Source organism: Ailuropoda melanoleuca, chromosome X, assembly GCF_002007445.2.
Source record: "Ailuropoda melanoleuca isolate Jingjing chromosome X, ASM200744v2, whole genome shotgun sequence".
NCBI classification, from domain to species: Eukaryota; Metazoa; Chordata; class Mammalia; order Carnivora; family Ursidae; genus Ailuropoda; species Ailuropoda melanoleuca.
The window spans coordinates 97226438-97251489 of NC_048238.1; the positions used below are offsets into that span (position 1 = coordinate 97226438).

The 25052-nt window shown below is 43.0% G+C and overlaps 1 protein-coding gene across 4 annotated transcripts; it reads left to right on the plus strand.

Moving 5' to 3' along the window:
- The first annotated feature begins 597 nt into the window (after positions 1 to 597).
- Positions 598 to 24967, plus strand: ZNF449 (zinc finger protein 449). 4 transcript variants are annotated; one of them, XM_034649476.1, is made up of 5 exons: positions 598 to 650; positions 2748 to 3196; positions 5209 to 5413; positions 21166 to 21279; positions 21478 to 24964. In XM_034649476.1, the coding sequence occupies exons 2-5, from the start codon at positions 2843 to 2845 to the stop codon at positions 22359 to 22361; spliced, it is 1557 nt and encodes a 518-aa protein (XP_034505367.1). In that variant the 5' UTR covers positions 598 to 650; positions 2748 to 2842; the 3' UTR covers positions 22362 to 24964. The 4 variants fall into 4 exon arrangements, with proteins under 4 accessions (XP_034505367.1, XP_034505368.1, XP_034505366.1 ...); XM_034649477.1 differs by lacking the exon at positions 598 to 650 and adding an exon at positions 674 to 1098; XM_034649475.1 differs by lacking the exon at positions 598 to 650 and adding an exon at positions 674 to 1076.
- Positions 24968 to 25052: the final 85 nt, after the last annotated feature.

Consider the following 25052-nt stretch of genomic DNA (forward strand, 5'->3'; position numbering starts at 1 on the left):
AAATGCGAATTCTCGGGGGGCCTGGGTGGCTCAGGTCATAATCCCAGGGTCCTGGGTTGGAGCCCCATGGGGCTCCCTGCTCAGCGGGGAGTCTGCTTCTCCCTCTCCTTCTGCCCCTCCCTCCTGCTTGTGCTCGTGCTTTGTCTCTTAGAAATAAACAAAATCTTAAAAATAAATAAATAAAATGCAAATTCTCCAGTTCATGCGAGATGCGGTGCGTCGGGGTGTCGGGAAGGGGCCCAGAAATCTGGAGTTTTACCAGGGCTTCCCAAGAAATTCTTCCTGCACTGAGAGGTTTGAGAATCAGTGACCCAGGCATAAAAGAGTTAAAGGAGGTCTCCACCACTCGGGTTTCTCTGGGGGGGATGGAAGAGAAGCCCTTGCTAGGATCAGGAACCGGGGACGTCCCACCCAAGCCCCTGGCCTCCTTGGAGGCGCTTAAGACCGGAAACGGGAACGCTTCCAAAGCGGCAGGAGGCCCCTAGGAGGCCAAGGAAGTGGCGGTCCCTCCCACGTCAGCATGCTCACGGACCCAGACGGCAGGGCGGGTGTCTCGGGGCCTGCCGGGAAGTGTAGTCCGCAGGGCGGGCTTGCGCCTGCGCCCTGGCAGCTTCCCCGGGGAGCCTGGGAGAGCCGTGGGCGCCGAGGCGGTGAGTCCCTGAGCGGCCAGAGGGCGTGGCCGTCCCTGGGGCGCGGGCTCGGGCGGCGGGGCTCCCTTCCCGCTAGGGCTACGCCAACTGGCTACCGCCAACCCTGACCCGGCGGCGGGCGCGTGGACGAGCGACCGGCGGCGGGCCCCTGTCCGGCCCGGGTCCCCGCCGCCGCTCCTTGCAACCCGGCCGGGCCTTCCCAGGGTTGTTCGGGATCGGGAGCACCCGTCGGGGCGCAGGGACATCCTGTGGGGAGCGCGCTGGGGCCGTGCCCGCGCCCGGGGCAGCCGATTTGTAACTGGCTTTTAGAAGTTCCCGCGACGTGTCCCCCCCCTCGCCTTTCCCCGAGTGCTCGCTTTGCACACACCCTCTTTATCCGTGGGCCGTGTGAGCGCGGGCTCGCTCGTGCCGGTTTGGGGAGAAGCCGTGAGTCCTGGGGTGCAGTGAGGTTTGCCTGCGGAAGGGCGGATGGAGGGACGGCGGGACAATCGGGGCCCTGCTGGACGTGGTGGAGGGTTCGGGCCCATCTGGGGAGGGCGGCGGGCTGCAAGGCTGAGCATGGTCAGGGCGGGTCCACAGCCCTAGCCTGTGGGTTCCTGGATGCCTTCCAGCGAGGAGGGTTCGGTGCCTAGGCTGGGGACGTGGAAGCTTTCTAGGAATGAGTCGGGGGGGGGCAATAACCTTGCTTGAGCGCTTCCTGTGTGCCAGGCCAGGCACGCTGCCGCTCGCTTCCACGCAGTTGGATCCACCACAGGGAATTTTATATCGATGCTACGATTATTTTCATGTTACAGACAGATGCGCTGGGTGTCAGGGTCACAAAGTGAGCAGGTTATCATACGGGGATGGGTCTGCTGCTAAAGTTCAGGTTAGCATCAAGATAAAGGATTTATTTATTTATTGTGCCACTCCAGGGAGGAGGACAGATACATGAGGCATCTTGGCTAATACAGAGAGAGGATCCGTAGCATAGCGTGGGTACTGGTGTTGAAATCTGCGTGTGCCCACGTCTGTGACCTCAGACATTGCACTAAGAACATTTGGATGATATTAGACATGAGCATTGCAGAGGTCTGTTCTTTCTAACCTTCTCACCATTTCCGTCTGGCATTGACTGTGTGACCTGGGACAAGTTATTCAATCCTCCTGAGCTACAAACTTCAGTCCCCTCATCTGTATTCAGGGCATCATACTAGTTCCCACCTCCTAGCTCTGGGCGAGGCCCATGTGACCTGATATATGCAGGAGACTTCGAACAGCACGTGGACATGGCATGAGGAACGTAATTAGTGTCCTTCGTTCCTCGTGCAGACCAGATGGCTGGCACCCTGCATGGGGCAGTGTATCTTTCCCAGGAGAGAGCCACTTGGCATGACACCGCAGGACAGGGGTCAGGCTGATGTTGGCTGGAGTGCACGAGCGCTGAGTGGAGAGGAACGAAGGGTTGTGGATTCGCAACCTGTGGAGGCAAGGGTGTAGCTAAGATCCCGGTGATTGACAGTGACCATGGGTCACTGAAAGGCACATGGACTTTCAGGGTTGTTCATCAGTACTGCCCCATTTCTTTTGTGGCCTGTGTATATTCAGAGACAGAAGACAGGTTGTATTAGACTGGGAGTGGGGTTACAGCCCAGCACATCTATTGTGGTTCATTTACAGGAAGAGGTTCTTAGCCTTGGATCATTGGAATTCTAGAGCCGAGCTGTCCAATAGAACTTTCTACAGTGATATCTCTGGAGCACTTGAAATGTGGCTACTTTGAATGAGAACCTGAATGTGCAATTTCAGTGAATTTAAACTAAAATGGCCACATGGAACTTGTGGCCACCATATTGGGTAGCAGAGTTCTAGAGGGGCCGTGAATGCTCTAGACCAGTTTGTAAATTTTTGGAAAATGGATGCAGAATTAGATGTGCCTGTGTATTTTTCTAGGAAGTGATTCCATGATCACAGTGATTCAGTAGATTCTCAAAATCACCAACAAAGATTAAGGTCTGCTGCTCTAGGGCTTGGTAGAAAGTAAGCCAGTTAAGGGAAGTGAGTATGGCCTGGGGTAACCACTGCTGTTCTTCCTCTCTGCTTTTGTCCTGTCCTCAGCTGTGGGTGGCTCCCCCTTCACGCCTACACAGAGAACCAGATTGGAATCTGAGACTTCAGGCCCCAGAGAAATTGCAGACAGCCAGAGCGGGGCGATGGCGGTGGCCCTGGGCTGTGCAATCCAGGCCTCGTTGAATCAGGGCTCCGTGTTTCAAGACTATGACGCCGACTGTGAAGTTTTCCGCCAGCGCTTCAGGCAGTTCCAGTACAAGGAAGCAGCCGGGCCTCACGAAGCCTTCAACAAACTCTGGGAGCTCTGCTGTCAATGGCTGAAGCCAAAGATGCGTTCTAAGGAACAGATCCTGGAGCTGCTGGTGTTGGAGCAGTTCCTAACCATTCTGCCCACAGAGATAGAGACCTGGGTGAGGGAACACTGCCCAGAGAACAGAGAGAGAGTCGTGTCGCTGATAGAAGACTTACAGAGGGAACTTGACATACCAGAGCAGCAGGTGAGGAAAGAGTCTGGGATCTTGGTAATCAGACAAATAGAAGTGGCAGAGACATCTGATACTAGATCAGACATTGCGTTTTGAGCTCCATGCTTTCCCTGAAGTAATTTTCAGTTTTCCCTTCTGCTGGAATTAGCGTATAGGACTCAGGGAGTCTCAGCTATTAAACCCAACTCCTGTTCTGTAGCAAATATTTGGTACTGCTTCTTCTCCTGGCCTGAAATGAAATTTACGTATAACCTAACCTACTTACATACACAAAACCGGAAACATTACTATTAAGAAGTGCTCTGTTGTCTGTGGGCCAGATGCACCTCGTGGCCTGTTTTCTGCTGCCCGTGAGCTAATCATGGTTATTACCTTTTTATTTCTATTTTTTTGAAAGATTTTATTTATTTACTTATCAGTGAGAGAGAGAGCACAAGCAGGGGGAGCGGCAGGCAGAGGGAGAAGCCAACTCCCCGCTGAGCAAGGAACCTGATGTGAGACTCGATCCCAGGACCCCGGGATCATGACCTGAGCCAAAGGCAGATGCTTAATGGAGTGAGCCACCCAGGTATCCCTGGTTATTACCCTTTCAAAGGGTTGTTTATACAAGAACTGTAGGCAGTAGACCAGCATGTCCCACAAAGTGTAAATTATTTATTATCTGGCTCTTTATAAGGGGCGCCTGGGTGGCACAGCGGTTAAGCGTCTGCCTTCGGCTCAGGGCGTGATCCCGGCGTTATGGGATCGAGCCACATCAGGCTCCTCTGCTGTGAGCCTGCTTCTTCCTCTCCCACTCCCCCTGCTTGTGTTCCCTCTCTCGCTAGCTGTCTCTATCTCTGTCAAATAAATAAATAAAATCTTTAAAAATAAATAAAATAAATAAAATAAAATACATTTAAAATAAAAATACCTGATAGTAAGNCCGAGTCCAGTGGAGCCCAGAACGGATATGAAGGAAAGGGAGCGTAGTCTGTCATCATCATCGAATGAGCGTGTGAACACACACGCTGGGGCCTGACTGCACTGGAAGACCTCACGAGGTTGTCATGTGCTCGTGTCCGTGCAGAGACTCACTGTGAAGGCGACAGTCAGCGGCACGGCTGCTCTGTGATTTTCCAAAGTGGCCACACGGGTCAGGAGATCTGCACAGTAAGCGGTAGAGTGGTTGCTTGATTTCCAGAGTCGGGCTTTCCTAGGAGATTCAGGTGGTGCTAAATCGTGCCGAAGTATCTTGTGTCTATGAGCAACAGGGTGAGGTTCTTGCCAGGTTCTTTCTCCCTAGATGAAAGTTTGTGGGGGGCACTCCAAAGCTGGTGGGGACCTGGAGCAGTTCCGCAGTGGGAATGACCCCTACTCCCGTCTCCGCCTGCCGAGGTCTGATAGCCCCCTGCCCTCGTGCCACATGAGCCTTCGGTGGCAGTGCCACTGCCCCCCCCCGCCCCCACGCCCAGAAGCACCTGGCACAGGGCGGAACCTTCGGCAGATGGGAGAAAGGGCTTCCCGTTGGGCCGCAGGGGCCCGGCATTCGGTGTCAATAAGGCTGTGGTGTTAGCCTGCCCAAACCAGAGTCTTCCAGAGTTTCCCGCCACCCTCCCACCAAGGATAGAATGAATTTATGGTGTTCCCTTCTTTTCTCTGTCTCCTGGGTTTGTCTTGCTCTGTAGAATTTGATCTGCCTGTGGCCTCATCGTGCACTGCCCAGCGTGGTAGCCTCCAGCCAAGCGTGGCTCTTGAGCACTAGAAACGCGGCTGGTCCAAACGGAGATGTGCTCCAAGTATAAAATGCTCACCACATTCAGAAGACTGAGTACGGAAGACCAAGTGGCTGAAATGTCTCGTGGATACTCGTTCATACTGATTACGTTCTGACAGTGTGATATTTTAGCCCTGTTGGGTGTATTCACGCATGTCTTCTTTTTTTATGTGGGTCCTGGAAAATTACAATGACGCGGGCGGCTCCCATTGCTGCCACCGGGCGGTGCCGGTGTAGACTGGAGAGTGACGGGTTGTGCCATTTCCCCCAGATGGATCGGCAGGAAATGCTGTTGGAGGAGCTGGCACCAGTGGGACCGGCACACGTGCCACCCAACATCCACCTGGAGTCGCCGGCCCTGCAGGTGATGGCGCCTGCCCCGGAGGCCCTGGTGGCAGAGGCCTGGATCCCCCAGGCGGGGCTGCCGGAGCTGGGCTACGGTGCTGCGGGGGATTGCCAGCCCTTCCTGGACCCTGGTAAGGCAAGGGCTTGCCTGCCTTTCTGTGGTTCGTGTTTTGAGAGCTCAAGAGCTCCCCGGGCTTGGGGTTGGGTTAGAAACCCCGAGTACTGGATGGAAGCGGGGCTCTGTGATCGGGAGGAGTGGGAGGGATGCCGCTCTGGGAATGGCCAGAAACAAAGCGCAGGACATCACGTGGGATCCAAAACCCCTTCGGCTAATGACCCTGCTCAGGAAGCCTATTTTTCTCTTTTCAGTTTTTTTTATTGTTGGAAAATACACATAACATAAGATTTAGTATCTTCATCATTTTGACATCTATAGTTCATGGTATTGAATACATTCGTAAAGTGAAACTATCCCTACCATCCATTTCCATAACTCTTTTTGTACTCATCTAAACAATAGCTTTGCGTCTCCCCAGCCCCTGGAGACTACCGTTCGGCTTTCTGTCTCTCTGAATTGACCTCCTCTGTGTACCTCGTATAAACGGAATCATACAGCATCTGTTGTTTATTTCACTTAGCAGAATGTCCTTAAGGGCTACCCAGGTTGTCGCACGTGTCAGTATTTTCCTGCGGGTGAAGAGTCACTAATACGTCACTGTGTGTATAGCCCACATTTTGTTGATCCCTTTCCAAGCATATTCTTGGGTTGCTTCTGTGTTTTAGCTGTTGTGAATAACGCCTGTATGAACATGGTTGTGCAGATATCTTTTTGAGACCCTGCTTTTGCTTCTTTTGGGCATATAATCAGAGGTGGAATTGCTGAATCGTATGGGAATTCTGTGTGTAATTGTTCGAGGAGCGGCCCCACTGGTTTCCACAGCAGCTGCACCAGTTTACATGCCCATCAACGGTGCATAACTTTTCCAGTTTCTCCACATCCTCACCAACACTTGTTGCTTTCCGTTTTGTGATGGTAAGATCCCTAATCGGTGTGAGGTGGCATCTCAGGGCAGTTTGGATTTGCATTTCCCAAGTGATTCATGGTATTGAACGTGTGCTTATTGACCATCTGGATATCTGCTTTGGAGAATGTCTGTTCACATCCTTTGCACTTTGCAAAATCAGGTTGCTTTCTTTGTTGTTGCATTTTAGAGTTCTCTATATATTCTGGATATTAATTCCTTATCAGGTAGGATTGGCAAATTTTTTCCCATTTGTGGGTTGCCTTTTTACTCTGTGGAAGCTTTTGATGGATAAATTTTTAAATTTTTCGTGAAGTACTCTGTGTCCACTTTTTTCTTTTGTTGCCAATACTTTAGGCGTCACATCCAAGAAATCATTGCCGAATTTAATGTCCGGAAGCTTTTCTTCTATGTTTTCTTCTAAGACTTTTATAATTTTAGGTCCTAATTTTAGGTCTTTGATCCATTTTGTGTTAATTTTTGCATGTGCTGTTATGTAAGGTTCTAACTTCATTTATTTGCGCATGCATAATCCAGTTTTTCCAGCGCCATATGTTGAAAAGAGTATTGTTTCTCTGTTGAATGATCTTGGTATCATTGTTAACAATCATTTCACCATATATATGAAGGTTTATTTATGGGCTCTCTATTCCATTGGTCTATATGCCTGTCTTTATGCCAGTCCCAAACTATTTTTATTACTGTTACTTTTTAGTAAGTTTTGAAAACAGGAAGTGTGAGACCTCTAGCTTGTTCTTCCTTTCCAAGATTTTTTCTCTATTTGGGCATCCCTGGAGATTCCATATAAATTTTAGGTGTGGATTTTTTTATTAATTTTTTTTAAGAGAGTGAGAGAGTGAGCAACAGTTGGGAGCAGAGGGAGAGGTAGAGAGAGAATTGTAATTGTGGGGCTCAATCTCACAACCCTGAGGTCATGACCTGATCTGAAATCAAGAGCTGGATGCTTAACTGACTGAGCCAGCCAGGTGCCCCTGGGTTTTTCTAAAGATTTTTTATTTATTTATTTGACAGAGATAGAGACAGCCAGAGAGAGAGGGAACACAAGCAGAGGGAGTGGGAGAGGAAGAAGCAGGCTCATAGCGGAGGAGCCTCATGCGGGGCTCGATCCCATAACGCCGGGATCACGCCCTGAGCCGAAGGCAGGCGCTTAACCGCTGTGCCACCCAGGCGCCCCTGGGTTTTTCTATTAATGCAAAAAAAAGGATCATTGGGGTTTTGATTGAGATTGTATTGAATCTGTAGATCACTTTTGGTAGTATTGACATTTTAACAATATCAAGTCTTCTAATCCATGAACGTGGGATGTGTTTTATTTATATCTTCTTTAATTTCTTTCACCAATGTTTTGTAATTTTTATTGTACAAGTCTTTCACCTACTTAACTCCTAAGTATTTTATTCTTTTTAGTGCTATTGTAAATGGAATTGTATTCATAGCTTCCAGAATTTTGCATTGTTCATTGTTAGTATATAGAAATGGAACTGATTTTTGCATGTTCATTTTGTATCCTGATACTTTGCTGAATTCATTTATGAATTTTAACAGTTTTTTAATGGAATCTTCAAGGTTTCTACATATTAGATCATATAATCTGCCTATCGAGATCATTTAACTTCGTCTTTTCCAGTTTGAATCCCTTTTATTTCTTTTGTTTTTTGCCTAATTGCTCTAGCTAGAACTTGCAGTACTGTGTTGAATAGCATGGCCAAAGCCGGCAAACCTTGCCTTCTACCTGACCTTAGAGGAAAATCTTTCAGTCTTTCACCATTGAGTATAAAGTTCCCTCTGGGTGTTTCATATATGGCTTTTATTATGTGGAGGCAATTTCCTTCTGTTCCTGTTTTGTTGAGTGTTTTTTATCATGAAAGGGTATTGAATTCTGTCAGATGCTTTTCCACATCATTTGAGATGATAATGTGTTTTTTTTCCTTCATTCTGTTAATGTGGCATATTGCATTGACTGGTTTCCATATGTTGAAACATCCTTGCATTCCAGGAACAAATATCACATGGTCATGGCGTATAATCCTTTTAATATGCTGCTGAATTCAATTTGCTAATATTTTGTTAAGGTTTTTTTTTGTATCGGTGTTTATAAGGGATTTTGGTGTGTCATTTTCTTATAGTGTCTTTTCTGGCTTTGGTATCAGGGTAATATTGGCCTCAGAATGGGTTAGGAAGTGTCTCCTCCCCTTTATTTTTTTTTTTTGGAAAAGTTTACGAATGATTGGTATTAATTCTTCTCTAAAAGTTTGGTAGAATCCACCAGTGAAGGCTTCAGGTTTAGGGCCTTTCTTTTTCAGGAGATTTTTGATCGTTGCTTCAATCTTCCTGGTTACAGGTCTATTCAGATTTTTCTATCTCATTATGATTTTGTCTTGGTAAGTTTTGTGTTTCTGGTAATTTATCCATTTCATTTGGTTAGCCAATTTGTTTATGTACAATTGTTCATAGTTGTCTTTCAATTCTTTTTATTTATGTAGAATCATTGGTAATATCACCACTTTAGTTTTTTAATTATTTATTTCAATTCAATGTAGTTAACATATACTGTATTAGTTTCAGGGGTAGAATTTATTTATTTATTTTTTTAAAGATTTTTTATTTACTTGACAGAGATAGAGACAGCCAGCTAGAGAGGGAACACAAGCAGGGGGAGTGGGAGGGGAAGAAGCAGGCTCATAGCAGAAGAGCCCGATGCCGGGATCACGCCCTGAGCCGAAGGCAGACGCTTAACCGCTTAACCGCTGTGCCACCCAGGCGCCCCTCAGGGGTAGAATTTAGTGATTCGTCAGTTGCAAAGAACACCCAGTGCTCATTCCATCAAGTGCCCTTCTTAATTCCCATCACCCAGTTACCCATCCCCCCACCCACCTCCCCTCCAGCAACCCTCAGTTTGTTTCCTAGAGTTCAGTTTCTCTTACGGTTTGCCTCCCTCTCTATTTTCATCTTATTTTATTTGTCTTTTTTAATTTTAACAAATTGAGCCTTCTTTTTCTTTTTCTTAGTTCATCTAGCTAAAGATTTCTCAAGTTCATTGATCTTTTTAAAAAAACAATTTTTGGTTTCATTGATTTTCCCTATTGTCTTTCTAGTCTTTATTTTGTTTATCTCTGCCTATTCTTTATTGTTTCCTTCCTTCTGCTAGCTTTGGGCTTAGTATTTTTCTTTTCTTAATAGTTCCTTAAGTTGTAAAGTTATGTTATTGTTTTGGGATCTTTTTTGTTTACTAATGTAAGTGCTTACAGCTATCTGTAAATCCCCTACTTAGTACTGCATTCAGTTGTGTCTCATATGCTTTGGTCCTTTGTGTTTTCATTTTCATTTATCTCTAAGTATTTTCTAATTTTCTTTGTGATTTCTTCTTTATCCATTGGTTGTGTAAGAGGTGTTAATTTTCACAAATTTGTCAGTTTTCCAATTTTCCCTCTGTTCTGTTTCTAACTTCATCCCATTGTGGCTGGAGTATGTACTTTGAATGATATCTATGTTTTTAAAATATATTGGCACTAACTTGTGGCCTAACATATGGTCTATATCCCAGAGACTGTCTCATGTGCACTTGAGAAGAATCTGACATTTTTATTCTAGCCGTCTTAGTAGGTGTTAAGTGCTATCTAATTGAGATTTGTGTTTCTTCAAAGACTGATGTTGTTGAGTATCTTTTCATGGGCTTATCGGTCATTTGTATATCTTCATTGGAGAAATGCCTATTTAGATTTTTTGCCTATTTTAAAATTGGAGTATATATGTTTTTATTATTGAGTTGTGTATGATCTTTGTATATCCTAGATAAAAATCTGTTACTAGATACATGACTTGTAAGTATTCTTTCATGTTCTGTGGTTTGTCTTTTCACTTTGCTTTTTTAAAGACTTTATTTATTTGAGAGAGAGTGAGCGAATGAGAGAGCACGAGTAGGAGCACCTGGGTGGCTCAGCTTTTAAGCGTCTGCCTTCAGCTCAGGTCATGATCCCAGAGTCCTGGGATCGAGCCCCGCATCGGGCTCCCTGCTCGGCGGGAAGCCTGCTTCTCCCTCTCACACTCCCCTTGCTTGTGTTCCCTCTCTTGCTGCCTCTCTGTCCAATAAATAAAAATAACAATAAAATCTTAAAAAAAAAAGAGAGCACGAGTAGAGGGAGAGGGAGAAGCAGACTCCCCTGCTGAGCAGGGAGCCAGAGGAGGGGTTCCATCCCAGGACCCCGGGATCATGACCAAAGGCCAACACTTCACTGACTGAGCCACCCTGGTGCCCTTCTTTTCACTTTCTTAATAGTGTTCTTTGTAGCATAGGTTTTAAAAATTTTGATGAAGTCCAATTTAATTATTTTTTCTTTTGTTGCTTGTGTTTTTATGTCATATCTTAGAAATCATTGCCTAATACAAGGTCATGAAAATTTACCCCTAAATTTTGTCCTAGGAGTTTATAGTTTTAGCTTGCATTTAATGCTTTAATTCATTTTCAATTAATTTTAGTATAAGTTGCACAGTGGGGGTCCAAATAATGTATATATTTATATATATATATTTTTAAAGATTTTATTTATTTGAGAGGGAGAGCACTAGCGGTGGGGAGGGGCAGGGGAGAGGGAGAAGCAGGCTCCCCGCTAAGCAGGGAGACCAACACAGGGACTCCATCCCAGGACCCCGGGATCATGACCTGAGCCGAAGGCAGATGCTTAAGGGACTGAGCCACCCAGGTGCCCCTATTTATATATATTTTGGCATATTCAGTTGTTTCAGGATGATTTGCTAAAAAGGTCATTCTTTTCATATTGAGTGGCCTTGAACCCATTGTCAAAAATCAGTTGACCACAGGTATATGGGTTTATTGCTGGACAGTCATTTCTGTTCCATTGATGTATATGTCTGTTCTTAGGGAAACACCACATGTCTTTATTATTGCATTACAGTATATTTGGAAATACAAATGCGTGAGGGCTCTCAAATTTTTTATTTTTCAAGATTGTTTTGGCTGTTCTGATTTTGTGACAATTCCATATAGTATTTAGACTCAGCTTATCAGTTTCTACAAAGAAGTCAGCTGGGATTCTGGTAGGGGTTGTATTGAATCTGTAGATCCATTGAGGGAGTATTGCCATGTTAACAATATTAAATTTGTGATGTATGCACATGGGGTGCTTTTCCATTTATTTAGATCTTATTTTGGTTTTTACAGTATTTTGTAGTTTGCCAAGGATAAGTTTTAAACTGCTTTTATTAAATTTGTTCGTAAGTATTTTATTCTTTTTAATAGTATTTTCAGTGGGGAATTGTTTTCTTCATTTAATTTTTGGGTTGTTCATTACAAATTTATAGAGGGGCACCTGATGGTTAAGCGTCTGCTTTCAGCTTAGGTCATGATCTCTGGGTCCTGGGATGGAGCCCCACATCAGGCTCCCAGCTCAGCGGGGAGCCTGCTTCTCCCTCTGCCTCTGCTGCTTCCCCTGTTTGAGCTCTCTCTGTCTCTCTCTCAAATGAATGAATAAAATCTTTAAAAAATAAAAAAATATAGAATTACAATTAATTTTTGTGTATTGATCTTGTGTCCTGTAATCCTACTTAACTTATTTATTGGTTCGGATTGTTTTTTAGCGTATTCCTTAGAATTTTCTATATCAAAGATTATGTCATCTGAGAAGAGAGTTTTACTTCTCATATTCCATTCTTTTTAAAAAAGATTTTATTTATTTAATAGAGAGAGAGAGAGTGAGCGAGAGACCACGAGCAGGGGAAGGAGCAGAGGGAGAAGCAGACTCCCCACTGAGCACGGATTCCCCGAAACAGGGCTTGATCTCAGGACCCTGGGATCGTGACCTGAGCCAAAGGCATACACTTAACCGACTGAGCCACCCAGACGCCCCTCAATATCTTTTCTTTCTTTTTTTTTTTCTTTGCCTAATTGCCCTGGTTAGAACCTCCAGTACAATATTGAACATAAATGGTGAGACTGGGGATCCTTGTCTTGTTCCTTATTTCAGGGGGGAAATGTATTTAGTCTTTTGTTGTTATTTATGATATTAGCTGTGTGTCTTTCATAGACTCCTTTTATCAGCGTGAGGAAATTCCCTTCTTCATGGATTACTGAGTGTTTTTTATCAAGAAACTGGTGAATTTTGTCACATGCTTTTAATGTGTCTATTTAGATGACCCATGTGGTTTTTACTCTTCATTCTTTTGTAATGGTATGTTTCCTTAACTTTTTTTTTAAAGATTTTATTTATTTGTCAGAGAGAGAGAGCACAAGCAGGGGGACTAGCAGGCAGAGGCAGAAGCAGGCTCCCTCCTGAGCAAGGAGCCAGACTTGGAACTCAATCCTAGGACCCTGGGATCATGACCTGAGCCGAAGGCAGATGCTTAACCTGCTGAACCACCCAGGCGCCCCTATTTCCTTAACTTTTGAATGTTAAATCAACACTGCATTCCTGAGATAAATACCACTTGATCCTGGTGTATAATTCATATTATATGTTGCTGGATTTGGTTTGCTAATATTTTGTTGAAGATTTTTGCATCCATTTTCATCAGAGATACTGGTCTGTAGTTTTTTTTTTGGTCCTGTCTTTATCAGATCTTGTTATCAGGGTAATATTGGCCTCATAGAATGAGTGGGGAAGTCTTCCCTCCTTTCCTAGTTTTTGGAAATGTTTAGGAAGAATTTCTATTTTTTCTTCTGTTGTTTATACTTTGGATTTAAGAAATTTAAGAAACTGTTGCTAATTGAAGGTCATGAAGATTTATACCTATATTTTGTTCAAAGGGTCTTGTGGATTTAGCTCTTAAATTGAGATCATTGATCCATTTTGAGTTAATTTTTGTATATGGTATGAGGTAGGGGTTTAACTTCATTCTTTTGCATGTGCACATCCAGTCGTCCCAGCACCATTTGTTGAAGGGACTATTCTTTCCTCATTGAATTGTCTTGGTACCTTTATCAAAAATCAGTTGACATTAAATGTCAAGGATATTTCTGGAATATTGATTCTATTGCACTGATACATTTTTCTTTCCTTATGCCAGTAAAGTGAGTTGGAAAGTATCCCATTCTCTTCTATTCAGTGAGAAATTATGTAGAATCAGTGTTAACTCTTTAAATGTTTGGTAGAATTAACCATTGAAGCCATCCGGGCCTGGGCTTTTCTTTGTGAGAAGTGTTTTGTTTACTGGTTTAGTCTCTTTACTTGTTATAGGTCTATTCCAATTTTATATTTCTTCTTGAATCAACTTTGGGTAGTTTGTATATTTCTAGGAATTTGTACATTTCATTTATCTAATGTATTTCCATACAGTTGTATGTATTATAGTATTATAGTATTACTTTATAATCCTTTTTATTTCTGTAAGGTTAGTAGGAATGTCTCCCCTGTCATTTCTGATTGTAATAACTTGAGTTTTCTCTCTTCTTCTCTTGGTCAATTTACTGAAGTTTTGTCAATTTTGTTAAATTTTTTTCAGGAACCAACCTTGGTTTCATTGATTTTCTCTATTGTTTTACTGTTCTTTATTTCATTAAATCCTGCTGTGATCTTTATGATTTTCTTTCTCATTGCTCTGGGTTTCATTTGCTCTTCTTTTTCTAATATTTTAAGGTGAAAATTAGGTTATTAATTGGAGATTTTTCTTTCTTTTTAATAAAGGCATTCATAGCTATACATTTCCCCTTAAGCACTGGTTTAGGTACGTTCCTAAGTTTTGGTATATTGTATGTTCATTTTCATTTATCTCAAAATATTTCTAATTTCCCTTCTGATTTCTTCTTTGATTGATTGTTTAGGAGTGTGTTGTTTATTTTCCATGTATTTGTGAAGACCCCAGATTTCTTTCTGTTATTTATTTCTAATTTCATTCCATTTTGCTGGGAGAATATACGTTGTCACTGTGATCCTTTTACATTTTTGAATGTTTGTTTTATGGTGTAGCCTTGTGACTGCCCTGGAGAATTTTCCACGTGCACTTGAGAAGAATGCATATTCTGCACTTCTTGGTTGGAGTGCTGTATAAACGTCTGTGACATTTAGTTGGTTTATAAATTTTGTCTTCTATTGATCTTCCGCCTAGATTTTCTATCCAGCAGTGTAAAGAGGGATTGAAGTCTCCAACTGTCATTGCTCAGTTGTCTGTTTCTTTTACCGTTTCTGTCAGTTTTTGCAATCATGTATTTGGTACTCTTGTTTTTAAGTGCACATATGGTTATAATTGTTATATCTTCCTGATTGATTGGTCATTTTATCATTATAAAATGATCTTCTTTATCTCTAGTAATTTTTTTTTGTTTTGATGTCCATTTTGTCTGCTATTAGTGTAGTCACTCTGGCTGTCTGGTGATTATTTGCAAGATACATCTTTGTCCATCCCTTTACTTTCAGTCTGTTTGTATCTTTGAATCTAAAGTGTTTCCCATAGGGGCGCCTGGGTGGCACAGCAGTTAAGCGTCTGCCTTCGGCTCAGGGCGTGATCCCGGTGTTACGGGATCGAGCCCCACATCAGGCTCCTCTGCTGTGAGCCTGCTTCTTCCTCTCCCACTCCCCCTGCTTGTGTTCCCTCTCTCGCTGGCTGTCTCTATCTCTGTCAAATAAATAAATAAAATCTTTAAAAAAATAAAAAAAATAAAGTGTCTCCCATAGACAGCATATAGTTGGATTTTTAAAATCTAGTATGACAGTCTCTGCCTTTTGATTGAATTGTTTATTTTTTTTTTATTTTTTAAAGATTTTATTTATTTATTTGACAGAGAGAGACACAGCCAGCCAGAGAGGGAACACAAGCAGGGGGAGTGGGAGAGGGAGAAGCAGGCTCCCAGCAGAGCAGGGAGCCCAATATGGAGCTCGATCCCAGGACCCTGGGATCAGGCCCTGGGCCGAAGGCAGACACCTAACGACTGAGCCACCCAGGCGCCCCAGGATTGAATTGTTTAATCCATACATATTGGATCCATACAAAAATCTTATTTTTGATATAGTGTAATTTACATCTGCCGTTTTACTTTTTGTTTTCTGTATGTCTCATATCTTTTTTATTTCTCTTTCTTTCATTTGCTGTTTTTTTTTGCACTAAGTAAATATTTTGAATGTAACACTTTACGTAAATGAATTTTGGCATTTTTTGAGTTTTTTCCTTAGCGGTTACTCTAGGGATTAGCACGTACCTCTTAATATGATCAGCTTTAGACTTACATTAATTTAATGCTAGTGAAATATAGAAATATTTCTCCTGGGGCGCCTGGGTGGCTCAGCCGGTTAAGTGTCCAATTCTTGATTTTGGATCAGGTCATGATCTCAGGGTTGTGAGATCAAGCCCACTGTGGGGCTTTGTGCTGGGCGTGGAGCCTGCTTAAGATTCTTTCTCTCCAGACGCCTGGGTGGCTCAGTAGGTCGAGCGTCTGCCTTCTGCTGAGGTCATGATCCCGGGGTCCTGGGATCGAGTCCCACATCAGGCTCCTTGCTCAGCGGGGAGTCTTCTTCTCCCTCTGCCTGCTGGTCCCCCTGCTTGTGGTCTCGCTCTCTGACAAATAAATAAATAAAATCTTAAAAAAAAAAGACTCTCTCTCTCTCTCCTTCTGCCCCTCCCCCCAAAAAATATTTCTCCTATATAGTTCTATTCTCTTTTCTCCCTTCTTGTGGTATTGCTGTCAGACATATTATATTAAAAATGTTAGAAACTCAAAAAAGTTTGACACTCAACTGTGTGTTATTAAAGATATTAGTTTATATAATTTTTTTTAAAGATTTTATTTATTTATTTGACAGAGACAGCCAGCGAAAGAGGGAACACAAGCAGGGGGAGTGGGAGAGGAAGAAGCAGGCTCATAGCAGAGGAGCCTGATGTGGGGCTCAATCCCACAATGCCGGGATCACGCCCTGAGCTGAAGGCAGACGCTTAACCACTGTGCCACCCAGGTGCCCCTAGTTTATATAATTTTAAGACTTCTAAAAGAGCTAGAGAGGAAAAGAACACAAGTAGATATTATAGCTTTTGTTGTATTAACCTTATTTATATTTCTGGTTTTCTTCATTTTTCCTTCAGATTTTAGTTATTAACTGGAATCATTTCTTTAGCCCAGTACAGTTCTGCTGTCATCCACATCATTTGTGCAAATATATTACATTTCTCGATTACTTGCCTAACAATGCACTACATATGTATTGTTTTATACAGTTGCTTTTAAAATCTTTTAAGAGAAAAAAGAAACAAATTAGTATTTATACTGTCTTTTGTAATTACATAATCACCTTTACTTTTGCCGTTTGTTTTTTTCATGTGGATTCAAATTACCATTTGGAATCACTAGCTTTCAGACTGAGGAACTTCCTTTGTTTAGTATTTCTTGTTAGGCAAGACTGCTACCAATGACCTCTAGTTTTTGCTTATCAGAAATGTTATTTCACATTCATTTTTTATTATTTATTTATTTTTGAGAAAGAGTGAGAGTGTGAGCTCGGGGGAGAGGTGCAGAGGGAGAGAGAGAATCTCAAACGAGCTTCCTGCCCAGTGCCAAGCCTGACACGGGGCTCGAGCTCAAGAGTCTGATGCTTAAATGACTAAGCCACCCAGGTGCCCCCTTCCATTCATTTTTTAAAGATAGCTTTTCCGGATATACGATTCTTGGTTGGCATTTTTCATTTATCTTTGAGCACTTTGAATATGCTGTCCTCCTGTCTTCTGGCCTCCACTGTTGCTGATGAGAACTCCGCTTTTAATTTCATTTGGATTCCCTTGTAAGTGACAAGTCATTTTTCTCTTGTTCTCTTTCAAGGTTTTCTTCCTTTTATGTGCCTTCTGAGAGTTTTACTATCAAGCATCTGTTTGTAGATCTCTTCGTGTTTGTCTTACTTGGAACTCATTGAGCTTCCTAGATGTGTAGATGAATGTATTTCAGTACATTTGGGCAGTTTGGGGCCATTATTCAATTTTTTTCCTGCTCCTTTCTCTCACTCCTTTCCTGCTTCTCATTATATATCTGTTAGTGCACTGAGTGGCACCCCACTTTTCTCTGAGGTTCCATTCATTTCCCTTTATTCTTTTTTTCTCTCTGTTCCTCTGATAGTATAATCTCTGTTGATCTATCTTCAAGTTCACTAATTCTTCTGACAGTTCACATCTCTTCTTGAGCTATTCTAGTGAATTTTCTTTTTTTTTTTAAAGATTTTATTTATTTGACAGAGATAGAGACAGCCAGCGAGAGAGGGAACACAAGCAGGGGGAGTGGGAGAGGAAGAAGCAGGCTCATAGCAGAGGAGCCTGATGTGGGGCTCGATCCCATAACGCCAGGATCACGCCCTGAGCCGAAGGCAGACGCTTAACCGCTGTGCCACCCAGGCGCCCCTCTAGTGAATTTTCATTGCAGTTATTATACTTTTCAACTCCAGAATTTACATTGGATGCTTTTTTATACTTCCTATTTGTGGATATTCTCTGTTTGATGTGATGTGATGTGATGTTTGTCATCATAATTTTACTTCTTTAATCATGGTTTCCTTTCATTCTTGGGACATATTCATAGTAGCTACTTTCAAGTCTTTGTTGAATTTAGTATGTAGTCACTCACATAGGCAGATTCTGTTGCCTGCTCTTTTCCCCCCCGGTGTATGAGTCATACTTTCCTGTCTACATGCGTGTCTTATCATGTTTTGTCGAAAACTGGATATTTTAGATAATATATTGTAGCAACTCTCTGTCCTTCTTTCTTCTCCCCAGGGCTTGTTATTGTTATTTGTTTGTTTATTTGTTTGGTAAATGGCTGCGTTATTTTAACGAAGTCTAGTCCACCCTGAAATGGTACACCTTTGATGTTGCTCCTTGGGGAGCACGGCCCTGGGTGTGCACACAGTCACCCTTGAATGACAATACTTTGTGTAGGGTTTTCTTCGGCTGTCTCTTTCTCTGACCTGACCCAGCCATTAGTTGCCAGCTAATTGCTCGGTTGTTTTCAACAGTGCCCTGGAGCATAATTTCTCTGCAGATGAATCCAGTCAATTTCAGACACCTTTTTTGGGCTAATTCCTGAGGTCAATTTTTGAGATTTGTTCTGATCCCAGGAGGGCTCCTCCTAGCTGTCTTTTCCCCCAGTTCTCTCCCGCAAACTAGTCAGCCTACAGTTGAGGGTGTATGGTCAATAAATCTATCCAGTTCCTTCCAGTTGCCTTGCATTATGACCTCTGCTTGTTTTGAGAGCATCCGTAGGCTTGACTGTTTTCACTCTGTTGCCAGTGAATCAGTTTCTTGGCCAGTACATTAGGTGCTACCTGTTTTATGGCTGTTTTTCCCCCCAGGTCAAACCCCTGATACCTCGCTCTGGAGACAGGGAAATGGTGTGCTTATCTCTGAGCGACACTGCCACTCTAGGAGCTGAGCACTAGGTCTGGGTCTCAGGTCTTGAATTGCCTCTGCCGGCATAGAACCACTGCCTTACAGTCACGATTGCTTTGCAAGGACAATCAGGGAGTCCTCTAGGATTCGCAGCAATACTCCACCCAGGGTAGAGCCTTCACGCCGCCAGTAGGGACTGGGTAGATAAAAGGAGTCCCCACCCCTCAACCACATTGCTTGGACTTTAGAATCAACAATGGTTAGCTGGGGGTAGGATGAGAAAGGCTGACATCCTGCCCCTCCCTGGAAGGTAGCACTCTGAAAGGGAGCTGGGGGAGCGGCTGCCTCAGGCCCTTAGTTATGCCAGTTATGCCAGTCTAGAGTGGAGCTGAGAGAGGCACTGAAGAGAACTGTTGGTGGTTTAAATCTTGAGACTCTGGGCACCTGAGTGGCTCAGTCGGTTAAGTGTTTACTTTTGGCTCAGGTCATGATCCCAGAGTCCTGGGATCAAGCCCCAAATCGGGCTCCCTGCAAAGCAGGGAGTCTGCTTCTCCCTCTCCCTCTGCTGCTCCCCTTGCCTGTGTTCTCTCTCTGTTAAATACATAAATAAAATCTTTAAGAAAAAATAAAATCTGAAGACTCTCCCTATTATCTGTGTATTTTAGCAGATTTAAAAAAAATTTGATGTTTCCTAGTTTGCTATAGGTGCTTAGGACCAATGTTGTTGTTTTTTTTATTTTTAATAATTTTCACCAATTTCAGCAGGAGGTAAGTCTGCATAGCTCCTTATGGTACCATGCTGGAAGTCCATCTCCCATGCTGTGTTTAGGTCATAAATCCGTATTTTACGCTGACACCTTTGCTGCTCTGCTTATTTCAAGTTTCTCTTTGCTCTTACTTTCCCTTCATGGTAGCCTTCCTTCCATCTGTGACCCCCAGTTTTGTTTGACCTCTGCCATATTACCCTTTGATCCCACTCATAGCTTTGAAATCTAAACAAAAACAATATATTGAGTTGAAACAGAATTTTATTTGAAATGCATTTTTGTTCATCTTAAAAGGTCTTTTTTTCCATGAAAATATAAAACAAGGTATTTTAGTCCACTTCCTGTTTTGACACGTTTTGAAACTTAAATTTTCATTAACTTGCTAATGGTATTTTAATAATAATATTTAAGAAAATAATGCTAATAAATATTTAGTTATTTACTTATTTTTAAAGATTTTGTGTATTTGAGAGAGAGAGAGCGAGAGAAGGCGAGAAAGAGAGAGTGCACAAGCAGGGTGAGGGGCAGAGGGAGAAGCAGGCTCTCTGCTGAGCAGGGAGCCCATCGTGGAACTCGATCCCAGTCGACCTGAGCTGAAGGCAGACTCTTCACCGACTGAGCCACTCAAGCACCCTAATGCTAATATTTAAACAGAATCCTGCATTTAGATTTATTTAATTTTTTAAAAAGATTTTATTTATTTATTTGAGAGAGAGAGAGAGAGCACGTGCACAAGTGGGGGGAGGGGCAAAGGGAGAGGGAGAAGCAGACTCCCCACTGAGCAGGGAGCCTGATGCAGGTCTCCATCCCAGGACCCCAGGATCATGACCTGAGCCAAAGGCAGATGCTTCACTGACTGAGCCACCCAGACGCCCCTGCATTTAGATTTAAAATCAGCAATTTCCCTCCCACACTTTATTGCAGACCAGTATACTTTGCCAGAGCTGAGGAAGGTGAGGAAGGGTTGTGGAAAGAGAACGCAAGCCATAGCTCTCGGTGGGGAGAGGGGTGATAGGACACAGGGGACAGTAGTGTAGAATCTTGTTCTAGTTGTTCTTTTTTTTTTTTAAGAGAGAGAGAGAATCTTAACCAAGCTCCACACTCAGTGCAGAGTGTGATGCAGGGCTCGATCTCACCACCCTGAGATCATGACCTGAGCCGAAATCAAGAGTTGGATGCTTAATGGACTCAGCCACTCAGGCACTGTTTTGTTCTAGTTGTTCTTAGATTGACTTTGAGAGTTGTTTGGGTTAATTTCAAGAGAGTGCACTTCTAGACTTGGGCTGAAACAAACACAGCTTTTGCTCCTTGCCAGCTTCGTCATTTTCCATTTTAATTTGAAAATCTCAATGGAAATATTCTAGTAAACAGTTTCATAACCCCTACTTTTAGCTCTCTCTTCACTTGGTACTCAATAGCAACATTTCTGTTTTAATATGCCAAAACTTTATGAAGATTTACTTCCTATTTTGGCTCTAACCTGAATAATCGAATATCAAAATAGTTACAGAAATCATTTAGTGCATTGATTTCAACACAGAAAAATTCACTCCTCTTCCGTAGATTAGAGGAGAGTAGCCTTGAATTTCATGTTTTGTTCTTATCTTTAAAAAAAAAAAAAGAGAGAGACTCTCTTAAGAAGCCCCAGGTGGAGTGATTCTAACTGGGAAGGTGGTAGACATTAAGCGGCCACCTGTCCAAGGTATATCATCAAGGAAGGACCTTGATGACGTCAACTATTATGCTTCTCGTCTTTCTTACGGCCAGGATACCCAATACCAAAGCTTGACGTGAGCTTTCCATTGGAGCCTCGGGAAGAAGTGTGGGTGAAAGAACTACAAGAGTCCAAAGAAATGAAGCAATTACTTGATTCCAAGATAGGTGAGTAATTGTGCACTGATACCACAGAAGAAAGCAAAGAAAAATTCAGCCTTGATCAGGATAAAGCGTTTGGGATTCTCCTTCGGAATTTCTGTATTCCTACTGGTGGTTTAATGCAACTCTTCACTTTTTCCTTTGTGTTTTTTTTTTTCCTCTGTGGGACACAGTGACAGCTGCCATTTCTGTTTCTTCTCTCAGGTTTTGAGATTGGGATAGAAAACGAAGATGATACTTCAAAACAGAAGAAACTGGAGAACATGTACCCGTTTATTGTGACACTGGAGGGAAATGCTCTCCACGGTCCCATTTTGCAGAAGGACTATGTACAGTTGGAGAATCAGTGGGAGAGTCCCCCAGAGGATTTACAGACCGATTTAACCAAACTGGTAGAGCATCAGGCCCCCTCTGCAGGAGAGAAACCTGAAAACTCCAACCTGGAAGAACCTCTCAACCCCAGACCCCAGAAGAAAAAGAGTCCAGGGGACAAACCTCACCGATGTCCTCAGTGTGGAAAGTGTTTTGCTCGGAAGTCACAACTTACAGGGCACCAGCGAATTCACTCAGGAGAGGAACCTCACAAATGCCCTGAGTGTGGAAAAAGATTCCTCCGCAGCTCGGACCTTTATCGACACCAGCGGCTTCACACAGGGGAGAGACCCTACGAGTGCACCGTGTGTAACAAGCGATTCACTCGGCGGTCCCACCTGATAGGCCACCAGAGAACCCACTCCGAAGAAGAAACGTACAAATGCCTGGAGTGCGGAAAAAGCTTTTGTCACGGATCGAGTCTCAAAAGACATCTGAAAACGCATTCGGGTGAGAAACCTCACCGATGTCACAGTTGTGGTAAAAGTTTTAGCAGACTGACAGCTCTCACTTTGCATCAGAGAACTCACACGGAAGAGAGACCTTTTAAGTGTAATTATTGTGGGAAAAGCTTTAGACAGAGACCAAGCCTTGTTATTCATTTACGAATTCACACAGGGGAGAAGCCATACAAGTGTAGTCATTGTTCGAAAAGCTTCAGGCAGAGGGCAGGCCTTATTATGCACCAGGTCACTCACTTTAGAGGACTTCTCTAAGAATTGTGAGAGGTGACAGGCTCCTACAGAGATTGACAGGAACTCAAAAAAAAAAAAAATCTTAACCAACAGCAGCCTGTTTGTCTTGGAAGAATCTTTTCATTTGAGCTGAGAACAGGTTTTAAAAATGATTTTAAAACCCCATCTTCCAAAGTACATGAATTCTAGAATATCCATCTACTCTTGCAATGTTCCCAGATTCAATTTATTCTCTCTTATTTTTTTTTTTAATGACAATGAAATGTTTTGTGTCCCAGGCCAACCGTATCGTAGATAGAAAGCATGAAGCATATAATTGATGACAATCCTTTTCAGGGTAGGGTTAATATGATGGATAATCGTGTCCATCAGTGTGTCTCCTGTAGCAGCACCAGAATTATTCTGCTGTTGTTATTAAAGGCGATCGTATTAGTTCAAAGCTTTATGTGTCCTAAGTAGCAAGAAAGGAGACAGTGTATTTTGTCAAATGATAAAAATGTGTCGGGAACACATTTGCCTGGTAAGAACGGGGGTCTGTCCATGGAAAGTTTTTATGTTTAAGGAAATTAAGATTTTTAACCTTTACTTAGGAATTGTGCAGAGTTTGCTAGTCTGCTTAGTTGGCGGTCTGGGGTGATGCTGCTTAGAGCAGAGTATGAATTTGGTGATTTCTTTCGTTCACAGAATAAGTAAGCTCTTTGTGGAAGAATCCACTTGACAGTTGATTTCTTACAAGTAGAACCAGTGTCTGTTGCCTTGTACTCTCTTTTGGTATTCATCCCTGTGTCTCTCAGTGCTTTAACAATTTTATACGTTCTTTAATGCAGTGTCCCCCTAAGTGTGTGTCGTAGAGCCCTTAGTTCTACAAGATGCTTTACAAATAACTTTGGGACTCCCTGCTGTCTCCACTTTCTAGATTCGCAGGGCCCATCAGCATGGGAGAATGTCTGAGAGGCCCTCCAGTAAAGGTGGAAACAAATCACCTCTTTTGGCTCAATGTTTTGCCAACCCATTTGACCCCAGAACCCTTTTTCATGTACACCCAGTGATAACCCACAGAACTAGTGTTCTTCAAATACTCCTTGGAACACACTCTCCTTAACAGGTGTATCTATAGCCAGCGGTCTAGTCTCGTTGCTCCCAAGCCTAGTTATCTCCAGTTGTTTCAAGGGTGGTATGAAAAGTTCTTTACATATATACATTTTTTCTTATGTAATACACACACACATACACACACTCACACACACATCATTTTAAGGAGGTGAGGGTCACTAATTGAGATAATTTACACGTTGCTCAGTGATTCTCAGCCTCTTTGAAATTTACTTATAACCACACACACGTATTGCTACTTATATAAACCTTCTCATGTAATCGTGGTAATGACTGAAAGTCCTGTAACAAGGGAAGAACTCTCTTTGTCAGTTATAGCTGTTGATACCTGAAAATATTCATTCAGCCTAGTTCCTTGTTATAAAATACAAGAGGTAGGACATTCAAGTATTTTGTCTTCATGAAGATACCAGTCATTCTTTCCCTAACCTAGAATTAGGGAAAGTACATATATTTGTTCTGTTCCATTGAAGTTCTTGGAAGTGATATTGACTATAAATATTTCGGGGGCAACTACTGTGTGCCCAACTAGTCCTGTTCTAGGCTTAATGGAAACCAGTAAAGACGTTAATCCATGAATCAGGTTCATAAGGAGTTTATACTATTGTTAGTTAAACAAGAGTTGGGAAACACATGGAGAACAATGCAAGAGAGTTTAGAATTAAGTGCCAAATCCTATCAAGTGCTAGAGCCAGGGTGTGTCTTTAATTCTTGTCATCCGGGTCCCTGTATGATGCTGCTATAAGCGTGGGGTTGACGTTGAGATCCCAGTAGCAATAAACCTGTAACGTGGGAGGAGTCTGAATGTAGAGATGAACGATATGGAATGTAACGGCTTCTCTTTTCTCTCTTGTGGACTTGCATTCAAACCAGGACAGTGCCTTAGAATGGATGTGCCCAACTGCTCTGTATCTATGCAATATTTTAATAAAGTGGAAATGTGTACGCTCTTCCTGCTTCGATCACGTGAATAGTAGTTTGCGCAGCTCAGAACCGCTTCCCTGAGCTGTGGCGACAAGCGCCACGACTGCCTCCCGCTCCCACCCTGTGTTGCAGTCCCTGTGCTCTCTGTAGCCAGGTTGCTGGGTTTACGCATCATTCTGAGCACTCAATACGGTCGGTTTTAGCGAGGAGGCTTAGTTGCCGTCATCATATGAGACACAGCCTCCCCCCCCATTTATAGCATCAACGCACAACTTGATTTTGCAGCTTAGAGAACATCTGTTACCTATTTCTTTGTTCTAGTGTCCTCTATGTAACAGGCACTGATCAACGTTTGTGGCATTGAGTCAAGAAACAGTGAAATAATTCTTGGAAACAGAGATCCCGGTGGATGAGTCTAGTTATGTTTCTGAACATTTCCAAAAGATAATGGCAAAATGCAGTCCCTGCCTCCCTCCTCAGTGCCGTGAAGGACGCGAACCAGCAACCATCTTGTAAGTGCTCTGAAGGTTAAGTGAAATGTGTATCGTTCAGGCCTTACACAGTGTAGGCTTTCAATAAACATTCAGGATATCGTCTCTTCATTCTTTGCTGTTTAATGATAAAAGCACTTAAGTTATGGATTTTCCTCTAAATCTGGCTTAATCACATTCCATA

Excerpts from the sequence above, each read along its gene's own strand:
- ZNF449 (XM_034649476.1), top strand. The coding sequence starts at position 2,843 with ATGGCGGTGGCCCTGGGCTGTGCAATCCAGGCCTCGTTGAATCAGGGC. Across the intron at positions 5,414-21,165 it reads CCAGCCCTTCCTGGACCCTG|GATACCCAATACCAAAGCTT; the intron begins GTAAGGCAAGGG and ends TCTTACGGCCAG. Across the intron at positions 21,280-21,477 it reads ATTACTTGATTCCAAGATAG|GTTTTGAGATTGGGATAGAA; the intron begins GTGAGTAATTGT and ends TTCTTCTCTCAG.